At 37.5% G+C, this 27,123-nt stretch overlaps 1 protein-coding gene across 5 annotated transcripts; it reads right to left on the bottom strand.

Annotated features, from left to right (window-relative positions):
* Nucleotides 1-9,572: 9,572 nt before the first annotated feature.
* LOC132796679 (uncharacterized) lies at nucleotides 9,573-27,123 on the bottom strand. 5 transcript variants are annotated; one of them, XM_060807932.1, is made up of 8 exons: nucleotides 26,932-27,123; nucleotides 13,137-13,188; nucleotides 13,000-13,076; nucleotides 11,841-12,946; nucleotides 11,694-11,783; nucleotides 11,369-11,615; nucleotides 9,799-10,391; nucleotides 9,573-9,744 (listed from the first exon to the last, which is right to left on the bottom strand). In XM_060807932.1, the coding sequence occupies exons 3-8, from the start codon at nucleotides 13,073-13,075 to the stop codon at nucleotides 9,742-9,744; spliced, it is 2,115 nt and encodes a 704-aa protein (XP_060663915.1). In that variant the 5' UTR covers nucleotide 13,076; nucleotides 13,137-13,188; nucleotides 26,932-27,123; the 3' UTR covers nucleotides 9,573-9,741. The 5 variants fall into 5 exon arrangements, with proteins under 5 accessions (XP_060663915.1, XP_060663910.1, XP_060663913.1 ...); XM_060807927.1 differs by having other exon boundaries at nucleotides 9,573-10,391; XM_060807930.1 differs by lacking the exon at nucleotides 26,932-27,123 and adding an exon at nucleotides 18,300-18,369 and having other exon boundaries at nucleotides 9,573-10,391.

Here is a 27,123-nt window from a genome sequence, read left to right on the forward strand (position 1 = left end):
TCTCGTCCTGCTTCTGCCTCTGCCCTCCGCCTCTGCTTGCCACACACAGTACACTGTGTGGCTCCAAAACGGGGGCGGCAGCCGGGCAAAAACTTTGCTGCCGAATTTAATCCAATAATAAATGGAATTTTGCTGACCTCGGGCATTAAATTAAATGTTGTTATCAGTCGAGTGCAGAGAAATTATCAGGCGGCGGTTTGCCGCACACACACACACACATACACAGAGAAACACACGCACTACCAGCGCCACATCATGTGGCACATTCAAAGTTGCAGTGGCAAGAGCTGAGTTATTTGTGCTAAAACTTGAAATGAATTTGCCAAATGGCATTCAGTCAAATAAACTACAATTTGGCAAAGCTAAACTGCAAACTAAGGAACTAGTTTGAACTAGTTCCGACTTCTCAAATTAAAATAAAGAACAACAATAAAAAGAAGCTGATTTCCAAGTTTAAATATTCTTTTGTAAACATTTTATTCACCTTAGCATAAACATAGTTTTGAAAGTACTAAAAAAGTTACTTTCTAATATTTCGAAGCTGATTTCGAAGCTAAAATGATCTTTTGTAAAGACAAGGTTTTTGAGAATAAGTTTAATTGTAGCTTAAATCAAATGTAGACTTATAATATAAAATATTTCAAACAAATAAAATATAAACATACATAGCTCTAACATTAATATTAAATTCATTCTTGAAGTGGCAAGAGCTGAGTTATTTGTGCTAAAACTTGAAATGAATTTGCCAAATGGCATTCAGTCAAATAAACTACAATTTGGCAAAGCTAAACTGCGAACTAAGGAACTAGTTTGAACTAGTTCCGACTTCTCAAATTAAAATAAAGAACAACAACAAAAAGAAGCTGATTTCCAAGTTTAAATATTCTTTTGTAAACATTTTATTCACCTTAGCATAAACATAGTTTTGAAAGTACTAAAAAAGTTGCTTTCTAATATTTCGAAGCTGATTTCGAATCTTTTTAAAAATGAGTTTAATTGTAGCTTAAATCAAATGTAGACATATAATATAAAATATTTTAAGCAAATAAAATATAAACATACATAAATCTATCATTAATATTAAATTCATTCTTGAAGACTTAATCGGATGAAACTTAAAAGTGTTTTGAGAACTAAATTAGTTCCGACTAAAGAATCAGTTCAGGTATTATTCAGATTCAGCTCACTTTCGAGTAAGTTCAAAGTAAGTTGCGTCCCTGTGAATTGTGCAAGACAAATGTGCAGGGAGTTATGGCAGAATGGAAAAGAAAGTATGAAGTGAAGAGCGACCTGTGAGTGAGTGTGCGTCTGTTTGGCCGGATATTAAGCTCGTTTGCATATAATTTGCGTTGCAGAAACAGAGACTGTAGCTGAAGCTGCTGCTGATGTTGATGCTGATGCTGAATGCGAATCGGAATCGGAATCAGAGAAAAAGCAGTTGCAACTGGAGAGGCAAGTCGACAGTCGACGCTGTTGACGGTTTTTTGGGTACGCCGCGATAAGAACTCAGTTACTCAAATGGCCCCCAAGTTGCACGAATGCATGTGTGTGTGTGTATGTGTGTGTGTGTATGTGTGTGTGTCGAGTGTGGCATTAAGAATCCGACAGTTGTTTTTTGGCCGAGAGTAAAGCAATTAAGTTTTGTGGCCACTCAGAATCAGGCAACTGCGGCTGTCTCCCCTCGGCCTCTCCCCGTTTTTGCTGGCATTGTAATTGAGGCTGCAAATTGTTGGCCCATTTTTCGCCACAAATGCGAGTAACGAGTCTGCCGGCCCCCCAACCCCCACTTGGCCACCATTTCATATCCCAAATTTATGAATGCGAGCCATCTGAAACTGGCAGTCAGCAAGCGCTCTCATATCTGTGACTGGAGGTAATAAGAAAATCTTCACTTAAAGATAGCTTAATTACTCGTTCGTTGCTCATTTGCTGTTAAGCATGGAAGTTCGTCATTAACTTTGGCTCACTGAAAATCTGTCGCTGTATTTATAGATGAGAACAGATTATTCAGAGTATTCATTTTATGTGTCCCTCTGTCTTCGAAATCCTACAATGAAAGAAAACAATCTAGATTGAAAAGTAGATTACGATTCTTGATTTAAGAAAATTACGATTTTAAAAGTAAAATTCTTTAGGTTGAGAAATATCTTAAATCAAGATTTCGTTCTTTAATCGTTGTTTTAAGATTAAACAAGTAAGAAAGCTAGCTCGAGTGTACTCGACTGTGAGATACCCGCTACCCAATTTGATTAAAAGCAATATATTTTGCGGTATTATTCTCAAAATATACCGAATATACTGCAAATATACTAAAAATATACCAAGTTGTATATGTGGTATATCGATATAGTACCGCATTCAAAATATACCATAGACGGCGCAATATACCAGATTGTCGGCCAAAGCAACTAATACCCCTAGTAAGTAGGCGCTTTTGCCCATACAAAAGTATTTCTTTAATAACTTCGACAATTTTTATCTGATCGCAACCAAATTTTCAAGAATCATAACTACTATACATAGTTATTATTATATATACCAAAATTCACAAACTTAGCTTTAAAATTACGCTTGTTATTCGATTTTTTTGATTTGCGGGGCGGAAGTGGGCGTGGCAAAAATTTGAAACAAACTTGATCTGCGTGCAAACATAGCAAATGCTGTCGAAAAAAAATTATAGCTCCATCTCTTATAGTCTCTGAGATCTAGGTGTTCATACGGACAGACGGACAGACACACAGACGGACAGACTGCTGATGAAGAATATATATACTTTATAGGGTCGGAGATGCCTTCTTCTACCTGTTACATACATTTCCTGTCGGTCCTTCTACCCTATGGGTAGCGGGTATAAAAAACTCCATCTTAAAGATCAGGAAGCTCCTAAGTTCAGGAATTTTGTTGTTGTTTCTTAAAACAAAAATTGTACATCATGTAAGTGCGAATGTTATAATTCAATCTCTCTAATATTAGCACCTAGATTCAGGTGTTGTTGCTGTTACCTCATTAAGCAGAGTTTCCGCAAATCATTTTGCCGTGTGGTCGTTGATCCTGGGCTCTTTAAACTCTAATCACATATATAAAAAAAGGGTAAGTAATAATTGTAACTCTTACATTATACAAATTTAAACAACATCAATAATCTAAATTTTTTAGAACGTTTGATGATGATTTAAGATTTTGCCTTCTGGGTAAAATTTTGAGATTATTTCATTCTTTAAATAAGATTATAATCTTGAATTATAAGATGGAGTATTCTACAATTGTGATTTTTATTAAAGAATAAATCTTCTTTGTTCAATTTTGATCTTGATTCAAAATTTTATTCTTAATTTCAGCATATTTTTTTCTGAGTAATTTATTATTATTTATTTTAGCAACTATTCGAATGATTGCCTTTATATGGTTTATCAAAAACACAACACTTTATTCATCACCTTAGTATTTTTAAAGTATTTTAAACGCTATTTATTCATGACTTAACAATATGAGATGAGTTTGAAAGCAAATTTAGTTTCCACCAATTGAAATAAAGCTCACAAATAAGCTTTATATTCATATTTTACGTTGTCTCAATCATTTTAATACAACTTGTTGCATTATATATTTAAGAGCGAAATTTATAAATTATCTTTACAAAAAAAGGATTAATTTCAGAGTCCAACAGATGGAATATGTCGTCATTAGGCGAAGCAAAAATCAGCAAACACTTTAAATTCTTGCTAGCTTCTTATTGTTCAATTTCATTAAGAACCCATATGATTCACACGATATACAATTTAATCTGATAGAGTCATCTTCTGTATGTAAATGCTGAGCAACTATGATTATTATTATGATATATGCAGCACACATTAAACATTATACGGAATGAAGCTCATATGCTACGCTGTTTACCTTACGAATTGCCGACGGCGGCGAGAATATCTTTGGCTTTATCCAGCAGCTTGAGTTGCCAACTTGTATGGCTAAAGTGCTGCCAATCAGGCGAAAGTCTTAAAACACTTTTGCATAAGTTAACGCACACTCACACAAACAGACGCATACGTTATGAAGGGGTTGCTAGTGGAGGGGGGAAGGGGAAGGGGCAGGGTGTTTTCGGTTATCTGCAAGGATGTGAGCATGTGAATGCTTTTTAATCCTTTTTGCGTGACGGCAGCTGCTTGAGAGACACTCACACAATTGTCTTAAAAGCGTAGCAGAGTTGGAGAGTTTTGAGGAGAGTGTGGAGAGTGGGGAGAGTGGGGAGAAAAGTCGTCCAGGCGTTGATTATAATTGACTTTGGCTGACTTAAGTGCCAAAAAATGGAAATACCATGTATTCACATTCAGTTTATAATTGCAAGCGACGCCAATGGAAATTTACATACAACTAACAACAGAAAAATACACACACACACACACACACACACACACACACACACACACACAGCTCGGGGCAATTTTCACACTTTAAGTTGAGTTACTTAAAATGCCGTTACCATGGCAAAAGATAAGATGAAATAAAAAGGCACATGATTACCCCAAATCAAAATGAAATGATGTGCAAAAATTGTAATATTGCAAGTATGCTGAATTAATGCCTCTGATGTTGTCCCCTTGGCCACTGGTCAGTCACTGGCAAAGCACTTTCAATCTATTGCCATGGCTATTAAGTAGCCTCCTCATACCTCTAATAAAAAAAGGACATTCCAAGCAAAATAGTTTCATTTCAAATATATGAAAAATACATTGTCATGGCAGCTACTCTGCAAGAAAACAAGGATGAAAGCTACAGTCAAGTGTGCTCGACTGCAAGATATCCGTTACCCATTTTTAATAGAATCAAAACAATGCGATATTATTTTATACCAAATTAAAATATCGTAAAATTACTAAAATATACCGAGGGCTATTTTGGAAAAAAGAAACAAAACTTTCCAGTGTTATTATTATAATATACCAAATTAAATACCGGAAAAATACTAAGATATACCAAAGTAGTATATTATAATATGTGATATTAAAATACCGCCAAAATACTAAAATATACCGATGGTTTTTTTTGAATAAAAGCAAAACAATGCAGTATTATTCATAAAATGTACCTAATTAATACACCGCAAAAATACATATATACTGATGGTTATATATGGTATATTTATATAGAACTACAAAGTATACCGGACTGTTAGCCAAAGCAACTTAAACCCATAATAAGTAGGCATTTTTGCTCATACAAAAATATTTCTTATATAATTTATACAATTTTTATGTGATCTGAATCAAATTTTTAGAAAGCATAAATAATAATCTTATTATTCTATATACCACAGCATTATATTCCTATCTCTTATAGTCTCTGTGGTCTAGGTGTTCATACGAATGGACAGACAGACAGACAGACGGACATGACTATATCGTCTTGTCGGTTGACCTTGATTAAGAATATATATACTTTAAAGGGTCATTGATGCCTTCTTCTGCCTGTTACATTCATTTCGTGCAGTCACAAAGTTATAATACCCTTCTACCCAATGGGTAGCAGGTATAAAAACAAGCGTGAAGCAGAAAAGAAGAGCTGGAAGTAAAAGCCATTTGGAAGTTGCACTTGCAACGGCGGCTGAAAAGTTTTCGATTTGTGTGTTTGGAGTTGTTCGCACCTTGGCGAAAGTGCAGTAAAGTGGCATAAAAAATATGAGCGCTTGCAACGTGACTGTTGCTGATGATGATGTTGCCATCAGGCTGATTAAAAAAGTTTCGCATCAGCTGAGAAGGCGGATCAGCCAAGCAATGGTATGTGTTGTGACTGGTTCAACGTCCTGCCCTGCGGCAATGCGCCGACAAAATAATTGATCCCCAATGTCTCATTTATTCCCCATACACACACACACACACACAGAGCAGAGCAGCTTGCCCCATGTTGCTCCTGCTTGCCACTCGCGCGAAATCAAATTGAAGTCCATAACAAGCGACTGAGCGCCTCATAAAGCAATTAAGTGCATGTGGCTGACCAAGCAGCAACGTGTTGGAATATCCCCAACACCAACACCAATACTAACAGCAACAACAACAAGTTGACCCTGCTGTGTCCCCATTTGGCTGCCACACAGACTCTCGAGGACTCTGGGATTGCTTTTGGTTGTTTGTGTGCGCGGTCAGTTTTGGCTTAGCACGGAGCTCAAGTAATTCATAGCATTAATTATATTATACGACGAGACCTGGGGAGCGAGTGGCAAGTGGCAAGTGGCATGCCACGCCATGCCTGTGGCAACATCTCCAGCACTTTTACTCAGCCGCAAAATGTTTGAACATTCAAATTAGCAAGTAGAAAAACTAACGTGTTGACCGTTGAAGATGCGCAATTTATGCTGAGATTACAAACGTAATCAAACATATTCATGTGTGTGAAGAGAAGGAACTTATAACAACTACATACGTATATTTAAAACAAGCAAAAACAGAGCAAGGTGAATTAGAAGTTAGTTACAAAATTTAAATCGTTTTTGGATTTAATTTACATTTTGTACATCATTTTCAGAATTTAAAAGTTAGATTTAATTCAATTGTTCGTTCACTGTTTGCTTTACTAATAAATTAATATTCAAAAACTTACAAGAACAATCTTTAAAAGAAGTTAGCATAAACTTTAGATCATAATAGTCATATATTTTATTTGTTTACTAACTTTCAATTTAAACGCTAGGGTTCATTCAAGAGCGCTTTTATTGTTTGCTTTACATAATTATTTTAAAATTGGCATCACTTATTGTTTATTTAAAATCTCGATAAATAAATACTTCAGGAATTTTCAAACAAATTTGAGTTGTTCGATCTGAATATACTTTTAACTAATATATAGTATAAATGAGCAATTATCAATTTAATTCTAAACTAAGTATAAAATAAAATAAAAACTAAGCTAAATAGTTGACTGTTTATACCCCAACTTTGTGCGTTTACTGTCGGGGTAGACAAAAGCAAACAAATTCTCGAAATATTTAGCAAAACAATCGAGAAATTGATTTATGCGCAGCGCGCAAAGCAAAATGCCACTCTAATAATAATAATAATAATTAATAATAAATAAATTGTGGCCAAGAGCGAGTAAATATGCGATACATAAGTTGTTGTTGTTGCTGTTGTTGACCATTTTATTGTGTTTATTCTCTCGTTGTTGTAGTGTGACAATGTGCAGATAAAAGTAATTAACGCCTATTTGGGAATTGGTCACGCTGCATACAAGGTGTGAGTGAGTACGAGGGAATAGCAAACAGCAGCAGCAGCAGCAGCCATGATGACTCTGTGTGCGTGCGTGCGTGCGTGTGTGTGTGTGTGTGTGGTGCAATAATTATTGACTTATTGGCCATAATGGCATTTAAGAGTCGCGCAGAGCCGGAGCCGAAAAATATTTGCATAAAATTTGCATTGACAACAGTTGAAAGCAATTGAAACAATAATTTCGTCATTAATGTGCGACAATCCCTTGCCCATGTTGCATGCCCCAAAATGCTGCACCTGCCAGCCTTCCCCTTCCCCGCCCTCCATCCATCCACCTGCAATGTGAATTGAAAACGTGCTTATCGCCGCACATCAGCAACGTTGTCCGAATCCTGACCAGCAACACGACCTGAATCTCAACGTGAACCCGAACCCGAAACCGAATCTGAACCTGAACCTCCATCCGGATCAAGCTTAATGTGCGAAAGGAGAAGAGTGTAGAGTGTAGGGGACTATTTGCAGTTGCAGTCGCGCATTGGCATTGGCAATTGTTTAATGCGTTTAATTACATTTGTTGGCTGGCACTTAATGTTTTTATAATTAATAGAATCAATATTGATATTGGTCCCAGCACAAGCGTTCGAATCTCTCCGACTGTGATTGCAGCAGACAGGGACGCACAGCTGTGGTTAATTGTAGATTAAAAATGTAGCGATGCGGTTGCATTTTTTTTGTCGTTTTTGTCTTTTTTTTTGCTCTTTTGGTCATGCAGGCGTTAATTTTCTGGTCAAACTATAACCCGCAATAAAAATATAAATAAATTGTAAGCACGAAAAAGTTACAATAAAACAGAGAAACAAAAGAATAAATATAGCTGTTGCAGTAAAATAAAAAGCAATTAAATGACAGTGAAGCTTTATTACAAGTGATTCGAGTTAATGGCATAAAATCGAATAATATTTATGATTATGTCAATTTAATGTTTTCTATAAGCATAAAGTTCACAATGCAAAATAGTAATTTAAGTAAAATAAATAAACATCTAAAAATCAAAATAATTACTTTCACATATATTTTTCCACTATGCAAGTTCTTTTGTATATTTATACTATATTACTAAGTATATATCTTCCGATTGTAATTGGACAAGACAGAATACTAATACTATAAATCTTAAATAAATTGAATTATTTAAAAACATATATAAACGTATATAAAATGAATTAATAAATAACACAATTACATTCATCCTATTTTTCATCTAACTTTTGCCCCAATAAGTATGCAACATTTTTTTTGTATTCGCTTTGTGCCATTTGCGTGCATTAAATGAGCTTCACTGATTTTAACTGATTAAAATGCAATTTTTATTTGCTCTGCAGTGCAAACAAATAAATATTTTGTTATTTACCTTTTGGGGCGACGCATTTAATTACATTTAAAGAAAAAGCACAGCGCACTCACACATGGGTGGAAAACAAAAACGCAGGCATGCATGCGAAATGCAGACCGGCTAAATCCTGACTCCTGTCCCCGTAGACTCCTTCTTCGGCGCGAGTAAAAAAAGAAACAAAGCATAAAAAAAAAAAAAATAAAATACAAAAATAAATTGAGCGCTTTAAAATGCAAGCAGCGTAAAAGATTAGCCCGATTATTTCAGCTCGAAGGCGTTTAACTTTGCATTGCAACGCACACGGCGCACACGGAGTTCAAAGGGTTCAGGCGAATGCTCCATGGCATTCCTTCCCTTCCTCCCGCCTCATCCCTCGCTCGTGGTAAGTACCTTGCCATGCCACTTGAGCATGCTACACGGCGTCGTGTAGTAAAGAACAGCACACTGAGCTCTGGGCACTTGGGCCAACAACTTTTGTTACGGCTTTTTCCTTTCGCTTCGCGTAAATGTTCAAAACGTAAACTTAATGCAGCGATTTGAAATTTACACATCGTTATATGAATATGAAATGATATAGAATATGCCAAATGGGAAATGGAAAATGGGTAGTGAGAAATGGGAATACAAAATGCGGAATGTGAAATGTGGAATACGGAATGTTGTGTCCTTTCAGTAAAATGGGGTGACTTCAGACAGTCTTCAATTTCGGGTGGTTAGTATTGGACAACATCTGAAAATTGAAGCTAGATGATGTTGCTATAAATGAAAATATTAAGAGAAAGAAAATATAATGTACTTTTTGTTATTATTACTAAATAAAAACTTTAGTTTATTATAATTTGAAATTAGAATTTATTTCAAGATTTATCGAGTAATGCCAAAGAAATCTTGAAACATAGTTTTATACTAAGTCTTCTTTCTTTTGATGGTTAAATCAAATTAAAATTATTAATTTTTAATCAATTGTATGTGAAAAAGTTCATTATTGGTCAAAGAATGTTTGTGTAGGAAAATTAAGTGGATTCAGTGAATATTTTTCAACTTCTATATTATTATTCAGAGTGATTCATTTGTTAAAATAATTCAGCAAACTTGGCAAGCTGTTCTAATATTCATTCAATATTAGGTATATGAAAGGTGAACATCGTATCACTATGATGAAAAAGTTCATTATTAAAATAACTTGCATGCCTTCGATCCATTCACCTTAGGTTTTGAAGACAGCATGTCGATCTGAGCATTTGCATTTGGCTCACGATTAAGGTCAGTCTCTGTGAGAGTCGTATTGCTGTTGGTGAAGGTTTCGCTTTTGATCAGCTCCTCCTCATCGGCTTCAACAGGAAACTCGTAGGCATTGCGACTTGTTCCTATTCGATTGTCTTTCTCTGCGCCCTGCTTGGGCACAAGCGTTGCATCGCTTCCAGAGTTCGCATCCGCAAGCTCTTCGTTCAAATCGCTCTCCTCGGGCGCCTCAAAGGATGCGAAAGTCTCGTGCATAGGCTTAAAAGTGCGCATCGACACGGTCATGGGGGGAATGACAATGCCAGTTGGTGGCATTGCATCCGGTGGCATAAAGTGCATATTGTTCATCACATTCGGCATCATCTGGGCCATGCTTGCAGCAGCGCCCGGATAATTATCGTTAATGTCGTAGACCACAAATGGCATATCGCCAGCATGTCCGCCATTCGATGGCACCGAAAAGTGCATCATCGGCATCATGGGCATCACCGGGCCCGTGGGCTGCAGAAAGATGTTGTTCACCTGCTTCACGATCACGCGATTCGATGGCGATGCCACTGAGAAAAGAGGCAAGTGAATTAGTGAGACAAGCAATGAAGAAAACTAACAGTCAAAAGTCAATCAGCATTAAAAAATTTGTTGAAAATACACAGCTGCACCTAATTTTAAATCTAAGAAGTAAGTCCTTAAATATTTGCTAACAATTTATAGTAATTCGAAAACATTAAAAAACTTATTGAAAAAAGTTCGCAACTAAATAAGAAACGGACTTATTTTCAGTCTAAGAAATAAATGATTGATAAATGAATTTGGTATAAGAATCCAAGCAAAAATATAATTAAACAAACTGTTTTTCATAATACAGAAAGACATTCTTAAATAATTGATAATAATGCTAATGTTAATTCAAACAATATAGTAGCATATTAAAGAGTAGAATTAACTTAAGAGCTTTGATAGTCACTGATAAATAGTTAATGGTTAAGCTAATGACAGCCGGCAGCCAAACACGATATTCACCTACCTACTAAAATCAAGAATATTGGTCCAAAAAATTGTGTTATTAAATATTAAAATAAGATCACTTTAAGAACAAATTTAGTAAGAAAATAAGTCTGAAAAATGCCAGATTCTCAAAATAAGACCCAAAATACGAGGTTACACAATTCTGTAATTTATCGAATTTATTATAAAGTTCAGTTAGACGAGCTGACGCGAACGCTTCTTCATTGAAGTCTAAGAGAAGAGATTCCGTTATTGGTGCAAATTTTTCGCGAATAGATGATAAAGTGATTAGCAAACATTTAGAAGAACATAAAAAAAAAAAAACAAATTATAATGTAATATTTTTGTGGTCTTATGATAAGATTTATAGTCATATAAGAACTTGGGTCTATGTATATGAAATGTTCATGAAATCAAGATGTGTTTTTTAACGCGCATTTTAGACCAAAATCTTGATTTAAGAACTTCTTTTTCAGTGTATAAGTCATCATCACAAATCTATTATTAACATATTATACTCTGTACTCACCCATGGGACGATGTGCCCAGAAACTGACTGGAGATGTGAGGCAAGGTGCCATCATGCGTGCGCCACTTGATCCGCCATAGTAAGCTGCCGCACTCGACTGGATACGCGACGGTGGCTGCAGCGGAGCCTGCGACTGTGGTGGAGCCGGTGGCATGTGCAACGGCGGCGGTGGAAACATGCTGATGTGCATGCACCAGCAGTGATAGTCCGTCTGTGTGCCCACATTGACGAGCACCGGTCGCGGCTGCTAAGGGCAAGCAACAAAGTGAGACGAGACAAGAAAACAGAAAGAGAATTAGAGAGAAAGAGAGAGATTGACACTTACTTGCAGATGAGCCAGATCCGGGTGTGTGAAACCGTGTGGACGGTGAGGCGAAAAGAGTCCGGCACTGGCTGTCACTGGATGCGACAAATGCTAAACAAATGCTGCTTCAACAGAAGAACATCGAATCAACAAAACTCACACACTTACCGCAGGCAGAAAGATACTCGGATGCAGTGGCGTCACCTCGAGTATGGCCGACGTATAGGCGGCCATCTGCACCTGGGACATGTTGGCGAAGCGACCGCGCAGCAGCGGCAACATCAGATTGTGGGCGCGTATCATCAGATTGCGCAGCGTGGACAAATACTCCGAACTGGACAAGCTGCAGTCGCTCACCTGCTTGGCGAAATCTTCGAAGCTAGGAAAATCTGCGTTGGGTGAATTTCCAGCTGTTCCATTTGTGGCATCATCGCAGGATTTGTCGTTTGTTTTTGTCTCTGCACCTGGGTTCAGTCGGCCATAGGAATACGGCTTCCAGCCGGACGAAGTTGCCTCCTGTTGTGGCTGAAACGTGGCAGCACGCCACCATTCACGCTGCGGCGGTGGCGGCGGCGATTTCGATTGTTGCTCAGCGAATTTCATCTCGTTGCAAGTATCTTTGTCCAGCTGCGCGGTTTCTGCCGGCTTCTCTTCATCTGCTGCTGCCGTCGACTTTGTGTCATTGTCTATTTCTGGAGCAGCAGCTTGTTGACTTCCTCCTGCCGTTTCTACTTGAGATGCCACCGCTGCAATCAGCTGATTGAGATCGCGAAAGCATTCGCGTCCCGGCCAGCATTGTGATGCAGCGCGTATTGCGGCCTCTTGTCCGGTGCCACGCCAAAAATCACGCTGCAAAACATTTGCATCCGGCAGCAATTCCAATTGCTCTAGAAATGCACGTGACTCGCCACCGCAAACGCCACCGCCGCCGTTGCCTTCTTGCGACATCTTCTGCTGTTGTTGCTCGTTGTTGGTCTCGTTGTTAGCGTACATATTATATTCGGCACGATCGAAGAATTGTTCGACATTTCCATCGAGAGCGCGCAACGATGGCCCCCCCAACGACTGTGGATTGATTTGGGCCGCTTGCTCGAGTGCCAGCAGATGAGATGCATACGATCCCATTGGATGAAAGACGGGAGCATAGGGCGACATCTGGCCACCGCCGGTGGGATCCGCACTTCCAATGCCCATGAGGAGCGGAAATGTCTGAGCTAACTCAAAAGGCACATCCAAGTCATTTGTACCTACTGGATTCACAAAGTCCGCCAGCTCTGAAGATGAGGAAATGTTGTGAAGTAGCAAACTAATTGTATTGCCTGCTTACCTAGGTCCGACTCATTGCTATTCTTGATTAGAGTTGCCCAGTTTGGGGACGAGGAGCCAATCGAAGGATCGCTCATGCTGAAATTAATGAGCAGCTGAATTATAAGTGTGAGGAAATCAATCATGGCATATACTTACATGAATGCGAAGAATGGTGGGAAAACTTCTTTAGTTCCTTCAATCAGAAAAGCTGAAAATCAAAATTCAATTCAATTTTTAGAACCTATTATTATTCCTTCTCTTAGCATGACAATATTAAATCCATAACTAATGTTAAAACAACTCTCTAACGAGTATTTTCAATATATACTCACCACTTTCAATGCTTTATTTGTTATGAAGCTATTGTTGATGGCAGATATGACCGCGCTAACTAGAGCTGGAAAACAATCGATGGCACTATCGATACTATCGATGTTTTTGAAATTTTCTGAACATCGATTGTTCTTTCGCCACTATCGTGTGTTTTTATTATATCTGTGAATTGAGGATAACGTTGAAAATGGACAACTGTATTGGTAACTGATCACAGCGAAAACATCGATGGTCCCAAACATCGATTGCTTTTCAGCTCCAGCAAAAACCAGCTGACAGTGTAGTCGCGATCCACCTATCGAATGGTTATCGAAAGCGACAAAGTTGGTATATTGTCCGTGTGACCTTTTAACACACACAGTCACACTGATCGAGCTTCTCGTCGTGCTGATCACCCTGCTTTTTTATATCTATATATGTATGTATGTATTACATACATCGTACCAAGTGCTGCCAGTTTAGCTTATTATAAGCTAGATCTAGCATTTTTGAAAGTGGAAAAGCTTGTAAATTATGCATCTAGCTTATAGCTTGAAATAAAGCTTATTTTAAAATTCATCTAGCATATTCTAGTTTTAAATGTATTTGCGACATAAATACATGAAAATATCGCAGCTTGTTCTTTTTTTGCCGATGGTTATGTGCATTTCATATGATCGTGCATTTATTTCTAATTGATAGTGTTATCAAAGATCGATTTGTTTGGCTGAAGTGTTACCACTAATTGTTTGGAGTTGTGAAATTAAATAAAGCGTTTGTTAAAATGCCAAAAGTGATGTGTGTGTATGTACATATGGTATGTATTTAATAAGATTTATAATTAATAAGATCATCACCTTTGAATTGGTGTTTTTTTCTTGTGGAAACTCTCGCAATAGAAATTTAAAGACCTAATCATAAGTATAGCCCCCAATGATTTTTGCCACCCACTTTCAGACAACTATTCCAAATAAAAGTGCATTTTCGACAAGTGAGTTTTTCTTATCGGATTGGCGTCACCCCCGCAAAACAATTATGAATAGCAAAAATTAGGGTTGTGACATAACAAATAGTTCATTCAAGACTATTTTCGTAACTCGATCATTCCTAGCAACTGATCGTCATTTCGTGTTACTCTCATTAGTGCATTCTAATTTTAAGCACATCTCTCTAATAAGGATTGGCTATCTAGACTCGTAGTTTTCAATTCGTCACTCGTTATCTTTTGTCGGTGAATAATCTTTAAGTATTTTTCACCCATTGAAGTTGAAGGATACAATGATCAGTTGAAACGAGGAATAATTCGCTATTAGCTTTCACTTTTATTCTAAACCTAACTCGCTACTTTATGGCACCAATTTAAACTCCCACTTACATTAAACAAAAGGTGAAGGATCTAACAATATTCGACTCGCTGAAGTTCATTTTAATCTCTAACCTCGTCACTCGTTAGTTTCAGCTAACCTCGAAGGCTCACACTCCACTCGAACTGGAATCAACTCGGTGATTGATCTACAAATATTTTAGCCCTCTGGAGGTCAAGAATACCTGGTGTGTTATGACGAGTAATCATTCGCTACTTTATAGCACAATTTAAAAGTCTCACTTACTTTATTTGAACTTGAAAAGAACTCGGTGAATGATCTACAAATATTTGATACGCTAAAGGTTGAGGAATATTCTCAGTCGGTTCAAGCTAGATTACAAAGGCTTCTTCCCCTCAGCAGTCGGGCCTGTTGTGTGAGACGTGTTTGTTCCAGTTAAAAGGGCTTTCGACAGCAGGCAAACGTGCTCGGCATAACTCAGTCTAAGCCTTATAGCCAATGTCTGATCTGTTTTATAAGACGCAGCCAAAATGCTACGCACAACAAAAATCTCACACTCAGGTTAACGAAAACGAGCAAAAAAAAAAAAAACATTTTTGCAATTATTTCAAATATTTTTCAACACGGCTTTGAAATGCGACGTGCCGACGAATACAACAAAGGCGTAAAAAAAAGTACGAAAGGAATAGTCGAGTGTGCTCAACTATCAGATACCCGCTACCCATTTTTAATAAAAGCAAAACCACGCGGTATTATTCTTAGAATATACCAAAATTAATATACTTTTTTGCGGTATATTACTACTAAAATATACCGAAAGCTAAATTTGGTATAAGAATCATTAATACTATAGTTATTACTGTATGTAACAAAAATTTGAAAGAAACTTGATCTGCGTGGAAAAATAAAAGTGCTGTCAAAAAAATTATAACTCTACTTCTGAGAGGTCATAGGAACGGACAGACGGACATGGCTATATGTTATAATCTCGGCTGTTGTCGCTGATCAAGAATATATATATTTATTTTGCCTGTTACATACATTTCCTGCAGGCACACAGTCATAATACCCTTCTATCCCATGAGTAGTGGGTATAAAAATAAAACAGAAAGGGTTTTGATTTTTTTTTTTGTTCAGCTGAGTTTGTGTCTTGCGCCAAAATATTTTTCCACATTTTATGCTGTGCATATTTTTTGCCGCAGCCTTGGCGCGAAATTAGCGGCAAGTGTCTGAGGAAGTGGAAAAAAGGCAGTGAAGATAAACTTTAAATAAAACATGGCACACACAACACGGTCCTTGCTTTGTGTTGATGTTGATGTTGATGATGTGGGGGGAGGGTTGGCTCCACACAAGGACAAGGCTATGCCATTGATGCTGACTAGCTGACGTTGTTCAGAGAAGGGTGAAGTGAAGAAGAAGAAGGAGGTGGAGGCGGGCGATGATGGCGCTGGCAAACGTCGAACGGTGGCGCAGACCGCAATTCAAATAAAATCCTTTAGGGCTTTTGACTTTTAACTCATCCGTTTAACGAGCGCTCATGTTCGTGAGACGGCGACTGGCCTGCTACATTGGCAGGATGAAGAGATTGCCTTGCCAAGGACAATACCCTTGACACCTACACACACACACACACATACAGAGACACACACTTGCAGAGCTGAAGTGAGAGGGGAAGCCTCAGCACGTCCACGGTGCAATTGCAAAACAATGCGCGAAACAGTCTAAAGAAATCTGCATAAAGAGCATATGCGAACAAGCAATGCTCTATGAAGAAATATTAAGAGAGACTGAATTCAAGATTAAAATGTTAAGTTGAATATATTAAATGAGCAAGCTAAGGTCGAAAATCGACTATAATTAAAGTATAGAAATATCTCACAGTAAATTAAATAAAAATAAGAAGAAAACTATAAAAAAAAAATGTCCAATGCTCTGTGAATAAAACATTTAGAGAGACTTGGAAGCAAAAATAAGCAATGAATATAAGACTAAAATATAAATATAAAAATATTTAAGGAACAAGCTAAAGTCGAACATCAAGTAAAAGTATAGATATACTTTGATAAAATAAATTAAAAATGATCACAAAAATATAAAACCAAATTTCTAATTGCAAGCCTCAATTTTAGAATTTAATGATTGGATATTATTGTGTTTTTGCTATGTTAATATGTTCAAATAGAGAGGAACTGCCCTAATCACCTTTTGTTTTCCTTTCTTTAAACTCGTGTAAATATCTTTGGACATTTTGTAATACAATGTTGAAGCTAACAAAAATGATACAATGAAAATAAAAACTGTAATAAAATTATATATTGTACAATATAATAAATTGAGATATCTAGATTGACAAAGTTTTGGCTCTTTTTAACATAAATATGTTACATACTATATTTTGAAGTTGTTACATTGTGATGCATTTATTTAAATCTATTTATCAATCAATATATTTCTCTCAATTGTTTTGATTCATTTCTTCATTTTCCCAACCATTTGTTGGTCTCATATGAATATCCAAGAGATACATTTTCGTTTACTGGTTGCTAAGGCAGCGAACTTTCATTGTGTATTTGCCAAGTCGACGAAGTCAGCACTTGTCTCAATCACAATCAAAAACCTCGCACCCGAAAGCGTTTTTAAAATTTTTATGAGTCCTTTTTTGAGTTGCGGCAAATGGAGGGGAGTCCTCGTTGTATATATGTATGTGTGTGTGTGTGTATCTGTACAACACTGTCAGCCTGACTACAGACTGGCCAGATAATCAAATCGATTGATGACGACGTTCCAAGCAATTGCCAAATGCCAAATGCCAAATGCCAATTGCCAGTTGCCAGCGAGCAGAGTTGTTGTTGTTGTTGCTGTTGCTGTTGCCAGTTCGCTAGTTGTTGCCGTGATTTTAGAATGAGAAGCAGAGCCGCAAAGGATTCGCTGACAATTGAGGCGTTTACTTAAATATGCAATGAGAGCCAATGCATACACAATTGGCAATTTTGGCAGCGCAGAACTGTGTGACATTTATTAACTGGCAAATACACTTGTCGCGCATACGCCCCGTGGCCACGCCCACGCCAGCCACAATGCGAAACAACAGCAACAAGAAAAAAAAGAGAAAAGTATGCTTCGTTTAATAAATTGAGCGTTTTACGCAATTTATGCGGCTGATTTGACGTTAATGTGCCCTGAACAGACTCACTCCAAGGATTCACACACACACACTTATAAATCAGCAGTGGCTTTGCTATGTATGTGTGAGTGTGTGTGTGTGTCTATGTTTATTTACATGTTGCCTGCCAGAGCGTCGAGTCCTTCCGCTTGCCGCTTTTTATTTATGACAACATTTGTCGCGACAAGCTACGATTTACCAGCGAGCGTGTGTGAGAATGTGTGTGTGTGTGTGTGTGTACGTGTATGTGTTAGTGTGTGTGTTGAGGCGTTAACATCTATGCCACACACACATCATTAATCATTTCAAACGCAACTCCTTTTCTTACGCACAGAACTGTGCTGCCACCCTCCCACCTTGAGCTCTATTATCCTTAAGCTTCTCGCATTTTATGCCCAAACTTTGCACATAAAAATGCGACAGGAAGCAAGGAAAGGAAACAAACGGTGCTCAGAAGCAAAAGCTTAAGGACTATCAGTAATCATTATAGAGCATGGCCGAAAGATTTTTCTCACTCACCTGACAAACTCTTTTTGGCTTCAACTTTATTGCTTTGATACTATGTTTTGTATATTTTATATTGAAATTATTTTATTTTATTCTAAACACATGAACACATATGAAATTTAAATTCAGCCAACTGAGATCAGATATAATATATCAATATTTTTAATGAAGTGAAACATTTATTGCATTGATGGATTGAACTACTATTTTTTCCTCTTCTATTTGCATTTTAAGTTAGTTAGTTGTTTTCCATCGGTGCAAAGATTTTAATTTATCAAATTATACTTGAAAAATACAAGTTTTTAAGAATTATTTTTGTGTTTTGTGACATTTTTAATAATCACTTCCACTTGGCTTTAGTCCATTTTAGTTATATTTGTTATTATATACAATATATTATTTATTAGACTACGAGCATTTTTATTTATTTATTAGTCGAAAGGCAGGTTATCTAATATATAGTAGACTTCAGATTTTATTCGCCAAACATATTATTATTCTAGATTTATTATAATTGTTTTAGTTTTCAAACTTTGCATATTGGAATCATATCTTATATGCATTACTTATTTTATACTTACAATTATAATATATTTAATTATGCTGAGCACTAAAAACTGAATATTTAATAACGTCTAATGTAGTTTTGGGAAATATGCCACACAAAATATTTGCTAAAATTAGTTAAATTAAACGAAAGAGATATTCTCAGCTGGCATTCGAGGTCGCATTTGTCGCTAGAGGAAAAGGAAAGGGAAGGGAATTCCCAGATGCCAATCAATGTCAGAGCGAGTGGAAAGTGGAAAACTCTAGACGACAATAATTCACGTATGCGAGCTAATAAATTAAGAGTAAACGCAGTCGATGGCGCAGTCGTGGCATCAAAGGATAACAAGGATAACTTTTCAGCTCACACTCACACTCAGACACATTCACATTAACCTGCGCAAATAATCAGCTGTAAATATTTTATACATGAAACAAGCGACAAAACTTTGACAAACATTTTTGGCTTAAACTGAGATAAGTTAAGAGGGGCGGCGGGGAAAGCTGCAGATATTTAAGGCATGCCTCTGTTGTTATGGTGCCATTTTGGTTGATGCCACATCAGAGGCAAAGACAACGGTGAGAATGCCACAGAGAAATCTAACGAAATCTTATGCCCTGCCTTTCGCCTCTGGACGTGGGCTTAGTTTAATATCTATCTATATACGAAGTGGTGAAAAGCTTTGCTGGTCATTTGTTGGGTCAGGGGAATCTTGCTTGCTCCACCTCTGATGATGACGATGTGGATGTGGATGTGGATGACGATGCGGCTTATGATAAGAAACCAACAAATTGAAATGAATGTCAATTGGTAATCAAAATAAATGCCTGACGGGCGCCCAAATGAAATGGATAGACTGCAAATGAAAGCCTGACAAATACTTGCGGCTAGTCTTAAAAGAAAATCCAATCGAAGAGTAAGCAAACAAAACAAAAAACTATTTAAAGACAAATAAATGAGGTTACAAGCAGACACGACGAGAAGAAAAATAGAAGGATTAACTTGATTTGCAAAAGAAAATTCAATTCGCAACACGGAAAATATTTGAACGCAGCATTTGAAAATAACATTAATAAATAATAGTAAATTTGCTATATGTGAAAAGAAACATTTTTTAAAGTTAAAGTTGAAATTAACGAAATGAAATTTAAGTACTGCAAATACAACAATAAATTTAATAGAAATAAGTTAAACTGGCATCCAATAAATATAACTAAATTAAGAGTAATAAAATGGCAAAATTGTGAATGCTTTTTTTAGACTGTTGATCTTCATATTCTCAAATAGGAAGAAATTAATGTTTCGTTTAATATTTAATTTTCAGTATTTAATTATTTTCAATCGCAGCATCGAACCTCATTCACATTGAGATCAAGATCAATAATGAAATAGGAAGTCGTAGTCATTATCATTCGTATAAATCATATCATTATCAATATGGTATTATTAATTGTTTCAATAAAGATATTCCAACATAATCTTAATAGAAGGTAAGTCGAACAATTAACAATACAAAAAAGTAAAATAATAATAATTTATTCTTTTCTTTTTTAATAATATAATAAAACTGATATGCTGTCAATTTTATTCAAGTAATCTACGTCTTAAGGAATAGTCTGAATGTTGAGGTTATTATTACATTCATAGAATGCGAAGAAGGAGTAGAAAGGACAGAAGATAAAGGCTTGAGGTCACAGTTCATGTCGGCTATATGCCAGAAGCTGTTAGTCAGCGTCCAGTTTGAGGACCTTGAGGGGGGCAGAGGCAGAGGACTCTTTGGCTCTGGATCTCTGAAATTGCTGCCGGACTTTTGGGGCAATAAATTCATTTTGGTGTCGGCTGCACATGCAAATGTCTAAATGCCGAAATGCCTAATGAGTGAGAAGCTGGCAGGCACAAAAACAGGACACGAAATGAGTCCTTAAAGATTAATTAATCTTTGTGGCACATGCGGCCGCCGTCGCCGTCGTCGTCGACGTCAACTCTGCTGCTGCTGCTGCTGGTGCCACAAACAACAGTTGCACGCACACACACAGTTGCGTGTGTGTGTGTGTGTGGAGGGTTTTGTTGTCCTGTTCAGCTGACCATTGTCCTTTTGCGTTACGGTTTCGGGGTTTTTAAGCTAATGACACAAAACGCCAAAAAGGATGCGAGTGAATGGCCTGGGGGTTAATTTGCAGGCCAGGGTTGGACGGTCGACTGCCTGGTCAGGCTTATCTTTTGCTTTTGAAGAAATAATTAATGACCTCGTTTTTGCCACTGTGGCCAGACCCGAGAGCAGCCAACACAAGGAGCAGAGCAGGACTCTGCGTGCTGGCCATTAAAAATCGTTTATTTCGATTTGATTTAATCCAAAATAGATTGCCCTGTCGGGCGATGCGACACAACCAGAGAAGCTGGAGATGCGGCCAATTTATGCACTCAATTTACGCGCGTGCACAGAGGACACAGCAGGACACAGCAGAGAGCGATGCGAAGAGGAAGGATGCAGGCTGCTGGCTGCTGGCTACTGAATGCAGTTGGAGCTTTTGGCTGGGCGCTGGCGCATTTATAAATTTCATTGGTTAATCCTTATTTTCGCATTAAGGGAGCGCGCAACCGTTTTGCCGGCCGCAGCTATGCAAATGTTGCATTGTCCTGTTGCGTCTCCCTCTCTCTCTCTCTCTGTTCTCTTTTTCTATGCCTCCGCCTCTGTCACTGCAATGGCAATTAAACTAATCGCACGCGAGGCTTAAAATGCGATTTGCGGCGTCGATTGCCAATTGCGGAATCGTGGCCAGAGGAGCGATGGCAACAATCCCACAGGATTGCCCTTTTACGCTTTGCCATGAAATTTATTTAGCCAACATACTGATTTCATTTCTCCCGCCGTCTCGCCTAAACTCTCTCTCTCCCCTCCTCAACCCTCTCAATCTGGCTGTGCAAATGGCATTTCAACTGTTTGCATTTGGCGCCGCTGACTGTTTAGCGGTTTCTGCGTTTTTGTGGCTAACTCCTGCTTCCTCTTTCATTTCGTTAACCGCCAGTCGGCAATCCGCAGTCTGCCTACCACACACAGAAAGAGAGAGAGAGAGAGGTCAGAGGTCACCGCCGCCTAATCCAAATGTTTAGTTACGGTTGCACTCACAAAGGGGATTTCCTCACCAATGCCAACTAACAATGATCAGCGAATCATGTGGCAACTGCAAAAATAAACTCTAAAACAAATTTCAATAAAAAGTAAAGCAACTCTATTCAGATAGTAGAAAAAAAAATATGTTTCTAGAATAAAGTCTAGTTTAATCATAGTAAAAATGGAAAAATTTATTCATAAAATGCTGGTCTTGGTTTGATTTGTTTAATATTTATTGTTTTGATGAGGATTGAAATGAAGTTGATGTGCAAAAACATTTTGTATTAAACGATACTTTAAATATAATATTGAAAATATTATACAAATTTAATAAAAATTAAAAAAATCAAAACATTTCTTAAAGTTATTCAAAATTAGGGACTTTTTTCTTGGCCATTTGAAAAAAACGCACTTAAAACTTTTTAATTTAGTATGAGAAAAGTAATTTTTTTTAATTTTGTTGATATTGGTATTAATATTTGGTTCATTTGAAATAAAATATATTATAGAGCACATAAAACATAGCGGAGCAAAGCGTATCACAATTTTTAGAATAAAATCTAGTTAAAATGGAAAAACTTTAAATAAAAGAAATCAATATTAAAGTAGAGAAAAACTGCAACGATTTGAAGAATTTAATCAAATTAATTATATTTATTGTAATTACAGTCATTCAGAGTAGTTCTAGAAATTATTCATGCATAATATTAGCATAACTGAACGAAATAAACTATTAGTAACGATTTCGTAATCGTTTCAGCTGAAGCGTGAATAAATCGTGGCTAAAAATTAGTACGAAATTTGCATGTCATTGTGCTTCACTCAGCAAGAAACGAAGATTTCAGCAAAGAGAAAAATAACTTTACAAAGATTGCTAAGCTTCGATGTGCACGAATATACATATGTGTGCATGTGTATGCTACTCAACAGTTGTGCAGATCCTCAACGTGTTGCGTGGAAAACGATCGGGTCTGAAAATGGCATGCCAAAAATTTCAGTTTATGTCGGGCAAATGCATGTGTGTGTGTTTGACTAGGCGGCGGACCGAGATATTTGAGTGGGCAGATGAGCTAAGTGGGCGTGGTCAAACAGGAAAGCTTCACAATGAGTGGCTAGCTTGCTTAAGGTACTTTTACTCAACAGTTGCTTAACAGTTGTGCAGAACTCAAAGACATTGCAATGCATTGACTAAGGAAGCTGCTCGTAGTTGATTTATGTATGTGACTAAAAAAGTCGATGCCAAAAATTTGTAAGTATGTCGATGATATTGAGTGTGTGTGTTTGACTAGGAGGCGGACCGACAAATTAGTGAAGGCGGATTGACTAAGTGGGCATGGTCACGTAGCAGAGCTTCATGAAAAATTCCTAGCTTGCTTAGAGTGCATTTAGCCAACGGTTACTCAACAGTTCAGCAGAACTGCAATATGTTGATAAAGTAAGCTGCTGTAAATTGGAAAGTGTAAAAATGTGATTGCCAAAAATTTGTATATATGAGTGTCAAAATGTGTGTGTGGGTTCGACTAGGCGGCGGACCAAGATATAAGTGTAGGTGAAGGGGCAAAGTGGGCGTGGTCAGGCAGAAGAGCTTCAGCAGCTTGTTTAAGGTACTTGTGATCAACAGCTACTCAACAGTTGTGCAGATCCTCAAGGCATTGCAGGCAAAACAACTAAGCTTAAAGAGCCGAAAGAGCATATACTTTTATATTAAAATAAATGTTTATTTAAATGAAATCATAATTAGTATGACAGTCCTGAAATTTTACTTTCAATATGTTAGAAATCAGAATCGAGACTTACATATATTGATACTAAGCTGAATTACTTTTTTGCTACACTAACTTGTGGCAAAGTCTAGTCAATGGCTCAGTGAATCTTGCTTGGTGCCATGACCGATGCGTATTGAGAATGTAGATTTGTATCTTTGGCAGCGTAGAGCTGTGCTCAATTGGCCAGCAAGTTGAGGGAAGGAAAAGGGAACCACAATGGGAAACAGCATTTTGAAGAGTTTGCAGCGTAACAAAAGTATCAAGAATGAAATGTTTGCATGATTAATGATGTCAACGCGACTTGTTTCACATCGAGGGGGGGAATTGGGAAGCAACTGAAATGGTGCTGACAATTCCCCGGTTGCTATTTAACAATAAGCCAGAGGAAGGGGCTCAGGCCATCGGACACGAAGAACCTCAAACGAATCCGTCAAGAATGCGTCAATTTAATTGCGCACGTGACGCGCGCGAGTCATGAATGACAAGGAAGCAGAGTCAGAGGCAGAGTTAGAGGCAGAGAAGCAGGAGACAAAAGATATAGCATTTGAGTTGGCTGGACTAAAGAAAATGCCAATTTTTTGTTACTGTTCAGTGCCACGTGACGCTGATGTTGATGATGGAGATGGAGATGGAGATGGAGCAGCCCTTGCTTTTGCAGGCGGCTAATAAAGGCCAGAAATGGTTCAACATGCTGCACTCTACATTTGATTTTTCGCAAATTTCATTAAGCAAGATAAATGGTTGGCTATTAACAACAACAACAAGAACAACAAGAACAACTGCCTTAATAGAAGCAACCACGAAGTGAGCTTTCTATTTATGCAAAAATTCGTTATGGATGCCAAAAAGCGGAAGCGGAAATCGCACGCACTTTTGTTGGTGAACACACTCTGCCCACCGCCCCCCGCAAGTGAAGTACGTTCGCTTTGTGATTGCTTTTGTTGTCCAGTTAAAAATTCCAAATTCTAGTGTTTCTAAATTATTTTTCAGCGCTTCTATTCATTATTTTTCAGCCTCTTTTACAGTTAACTAACGTGATTTACTTGTAAATAAATTCAATAAATTTTATCGCATTTTATCTAAACTTTTCATTACAATATTTAAAAATTACAATACAATGTTAAATAATTCAATTGAAAATAATTTTAATGAACTTTATAAGACTCATCTTCAAATATTGTAAATTTATATCCAATGCACACATTTATGTAAGAATGATTCCTTATTATGTCCAAACAGATTGTAAGTATAAAGTACTATATAAAAATTAAAATATAAAGAATTTAAAATATAAACCCAAACTCGCATATAAGAATCCGGCATATAATTTTCAAAATTTTAAATTTTAAAAGAAGTAAAAAAGCTACAGCCAATGTGCTCGACTGTGAAATAGCCGCTTAACATTTTAAATTAAAGTATATAGAACTATTTTCGAAATATGTCAAAATAAGCCCGACTGTCAGCAAAATCAAAATTTAAATTCAAGCTTGATATGATCTTGATCAATAGCAAATCTCTTATAGTCCCTGAGATCTAGATGTTCATATGGATGGACGGACAGACAGACAGACATGACTATATCGTCTCGGCTGATTAAAAATATTTAAATACTTTATTGGGTCGGGGATGTCTTCTTCTGCCTGTTACATAAATTTCTACAATATGGGTAGCGGGTATAAAAAATGTAAATATTTAGTAATTGCAATATTAACCCAAATGTAGAATTCAACCAGCCCTCTGAACTGTTTATCTTTCTCTCTGAAATGGTAAACTATTTGTAGAGTATACAAAATTCGCTGTACTGCCAATTGGCGGTGGTTTTGTGGTTCGCTGTGTTTGACTCTGTCTCTGCTGACATGATAAATTGCATGAAATTATTTTCCACGCCGCTTGCATGTGAGGGGGTGAGAGGGGGTGGGTAGCAAGGGGTGGTTGGGTGACTATGCGTGGTGTACTTATGTAAGTACATATATCTCAACAATATCTGCGGTATCTGTAAAATGCCATACTTAAAAGTTAATTGTAGCTGAGAGCTAACTTTTTAGCGGCAGCGACTCACGAACATCCAAATTTATTCAAATTTCGTACAAAATGCGACATGTTGTAATTCTTGAAGCGATTGCTGTTGCTTTTGTTGTTGTTGTTGTTGCTGTTTTTGTTTGTTGACTGTTTGTTGTTTGTCTTGTTTGTGCTTATCTGGCCCGCATTTTGTTTGCTTGCCAATTTTCGTAACTTTAAGATTTATCGCACAAAATATGTCGAGTCGCGAGTTGGAATGGAAGTCAGGGAGTCAGGGAGTCAGGACATCAGGGCACCAGGGAAGATGGGGAGTTGAGAATCGGGAGTCTGATGAATGCGATGTTGTTACCAAAATCCGAAAAACGCGAATTGCGACAGCTGCTGGCTGTGTTTTGGCTGTTGACTGCGTTGCGATTGCCACACCGACCGGTTGAGTGGGAGTGATGAGAGCCTGGCAAATTGGTCATTAACTGAAGCACACACACACATACAGAGTGAGAGTGAGATAAGAGAAGTAGGGGAGAGAGGGGCAGACACAGACTGTCAGCTAGATGGAAGGACATGACGTCAGGACATTTTAATTTGGTCTGTCAACGGCAGACGTTGACCGCAGAGTGCAGCAGCAGCAACAGCAGCAGTTGCAGCCAAAACTGATTTGTCCAGCGACACCTGAAGCCTATACCACGCCTTCTTTTATCCCTTTCCCCCCTCTGACACCCTCACACACTCTTGCAAATTGCTGAATCTGTTAGTGAAAGGACATGTTGTTGATTTCTAATTTCACGCTGTGTTGTGTGAAAATCAACACCGTTCAAACATTCACATTCCCCGGGTTCCGGTTGCCCAATGGCCGGCCATCCAAGGCTATTGCTTTTCGCTCCACTCCGGTTTGGTTCGATGCGGTTCGGTTCAGATGGAAATCGAAAACGCAGCCCGCAGAAAAACGCAGCTAATGAAGCCTAAGCACTTAGCGTTGCGCATTTTACCCGATTCCCAAATCCCAAACTTGGACATTGCACAAAGTTTAATTAAAGGTTGCCAATTTAAAACAGTATTTCAAATTGAAGTTTCCACTTCTTGAACTAAACAGCTGTCTACAAATTACTAAAACTATGCGAAAGAGAGTAACTTACATTTATAACTGGGATTCTTTTCTATATTTGGCTTAATCACAAAAATACTTCTATTCGATTCACTTACCAAACAGTTGTTCCAATTTAAACTTGACTTCCTCCTCTTATTTGAGTTTCGTCTAGTCCAAATAGAGAATTACTCTTAAAGTACAAGCTTAAGGTTCAAAGAGTTTTCTTTTCTGAAGAACTTTGTTTTGAAAAATTTATTAAAGGATTTGAAGTTACTATGCAATGTGTTACTAGCCGATTGTAACAAAAA

The sequence above is a fragment of the Drosophila nasuta genome, chromosome X (genome assembly GCF_023558535.2).
Source record: "Drosophila nasuta strain 15112-1781.00 chromosome X, ASM2355853v1, whole genome shotgun sequence".
NCBI lineage: Eukaryota > Metazoa > Arthropoda > Insecta > Diptera > Drosophilidae > Drosophila > Drosophila nasuta.

Excerpts from the sequence above, each read along its gene's own strand:
- LOC132796679 (XM_060807927.1), bottom strand. The coding sequence starts at position 13,075 with ATGAGCGATCCTTCGATTGGCTCCTCGTCCCCAAACTGGGCAACTCTA. Across the intron at positions 11,616-11,693 it reads CGGATCTGGCTCATCTGCAA|CAGCCGCGACCGGTGCTCGT; the intron begins GTAAGTGTCAAT and ends GCTTGCCCTTAG. Across the intron at positions 10,392-11,368 it reads CTGGGCACATCGTCCCATGG|TGGCATCGCCATCGAATCGC; the intron begins GTGAGTACAGAG and ends CTCTTTTCTCAG.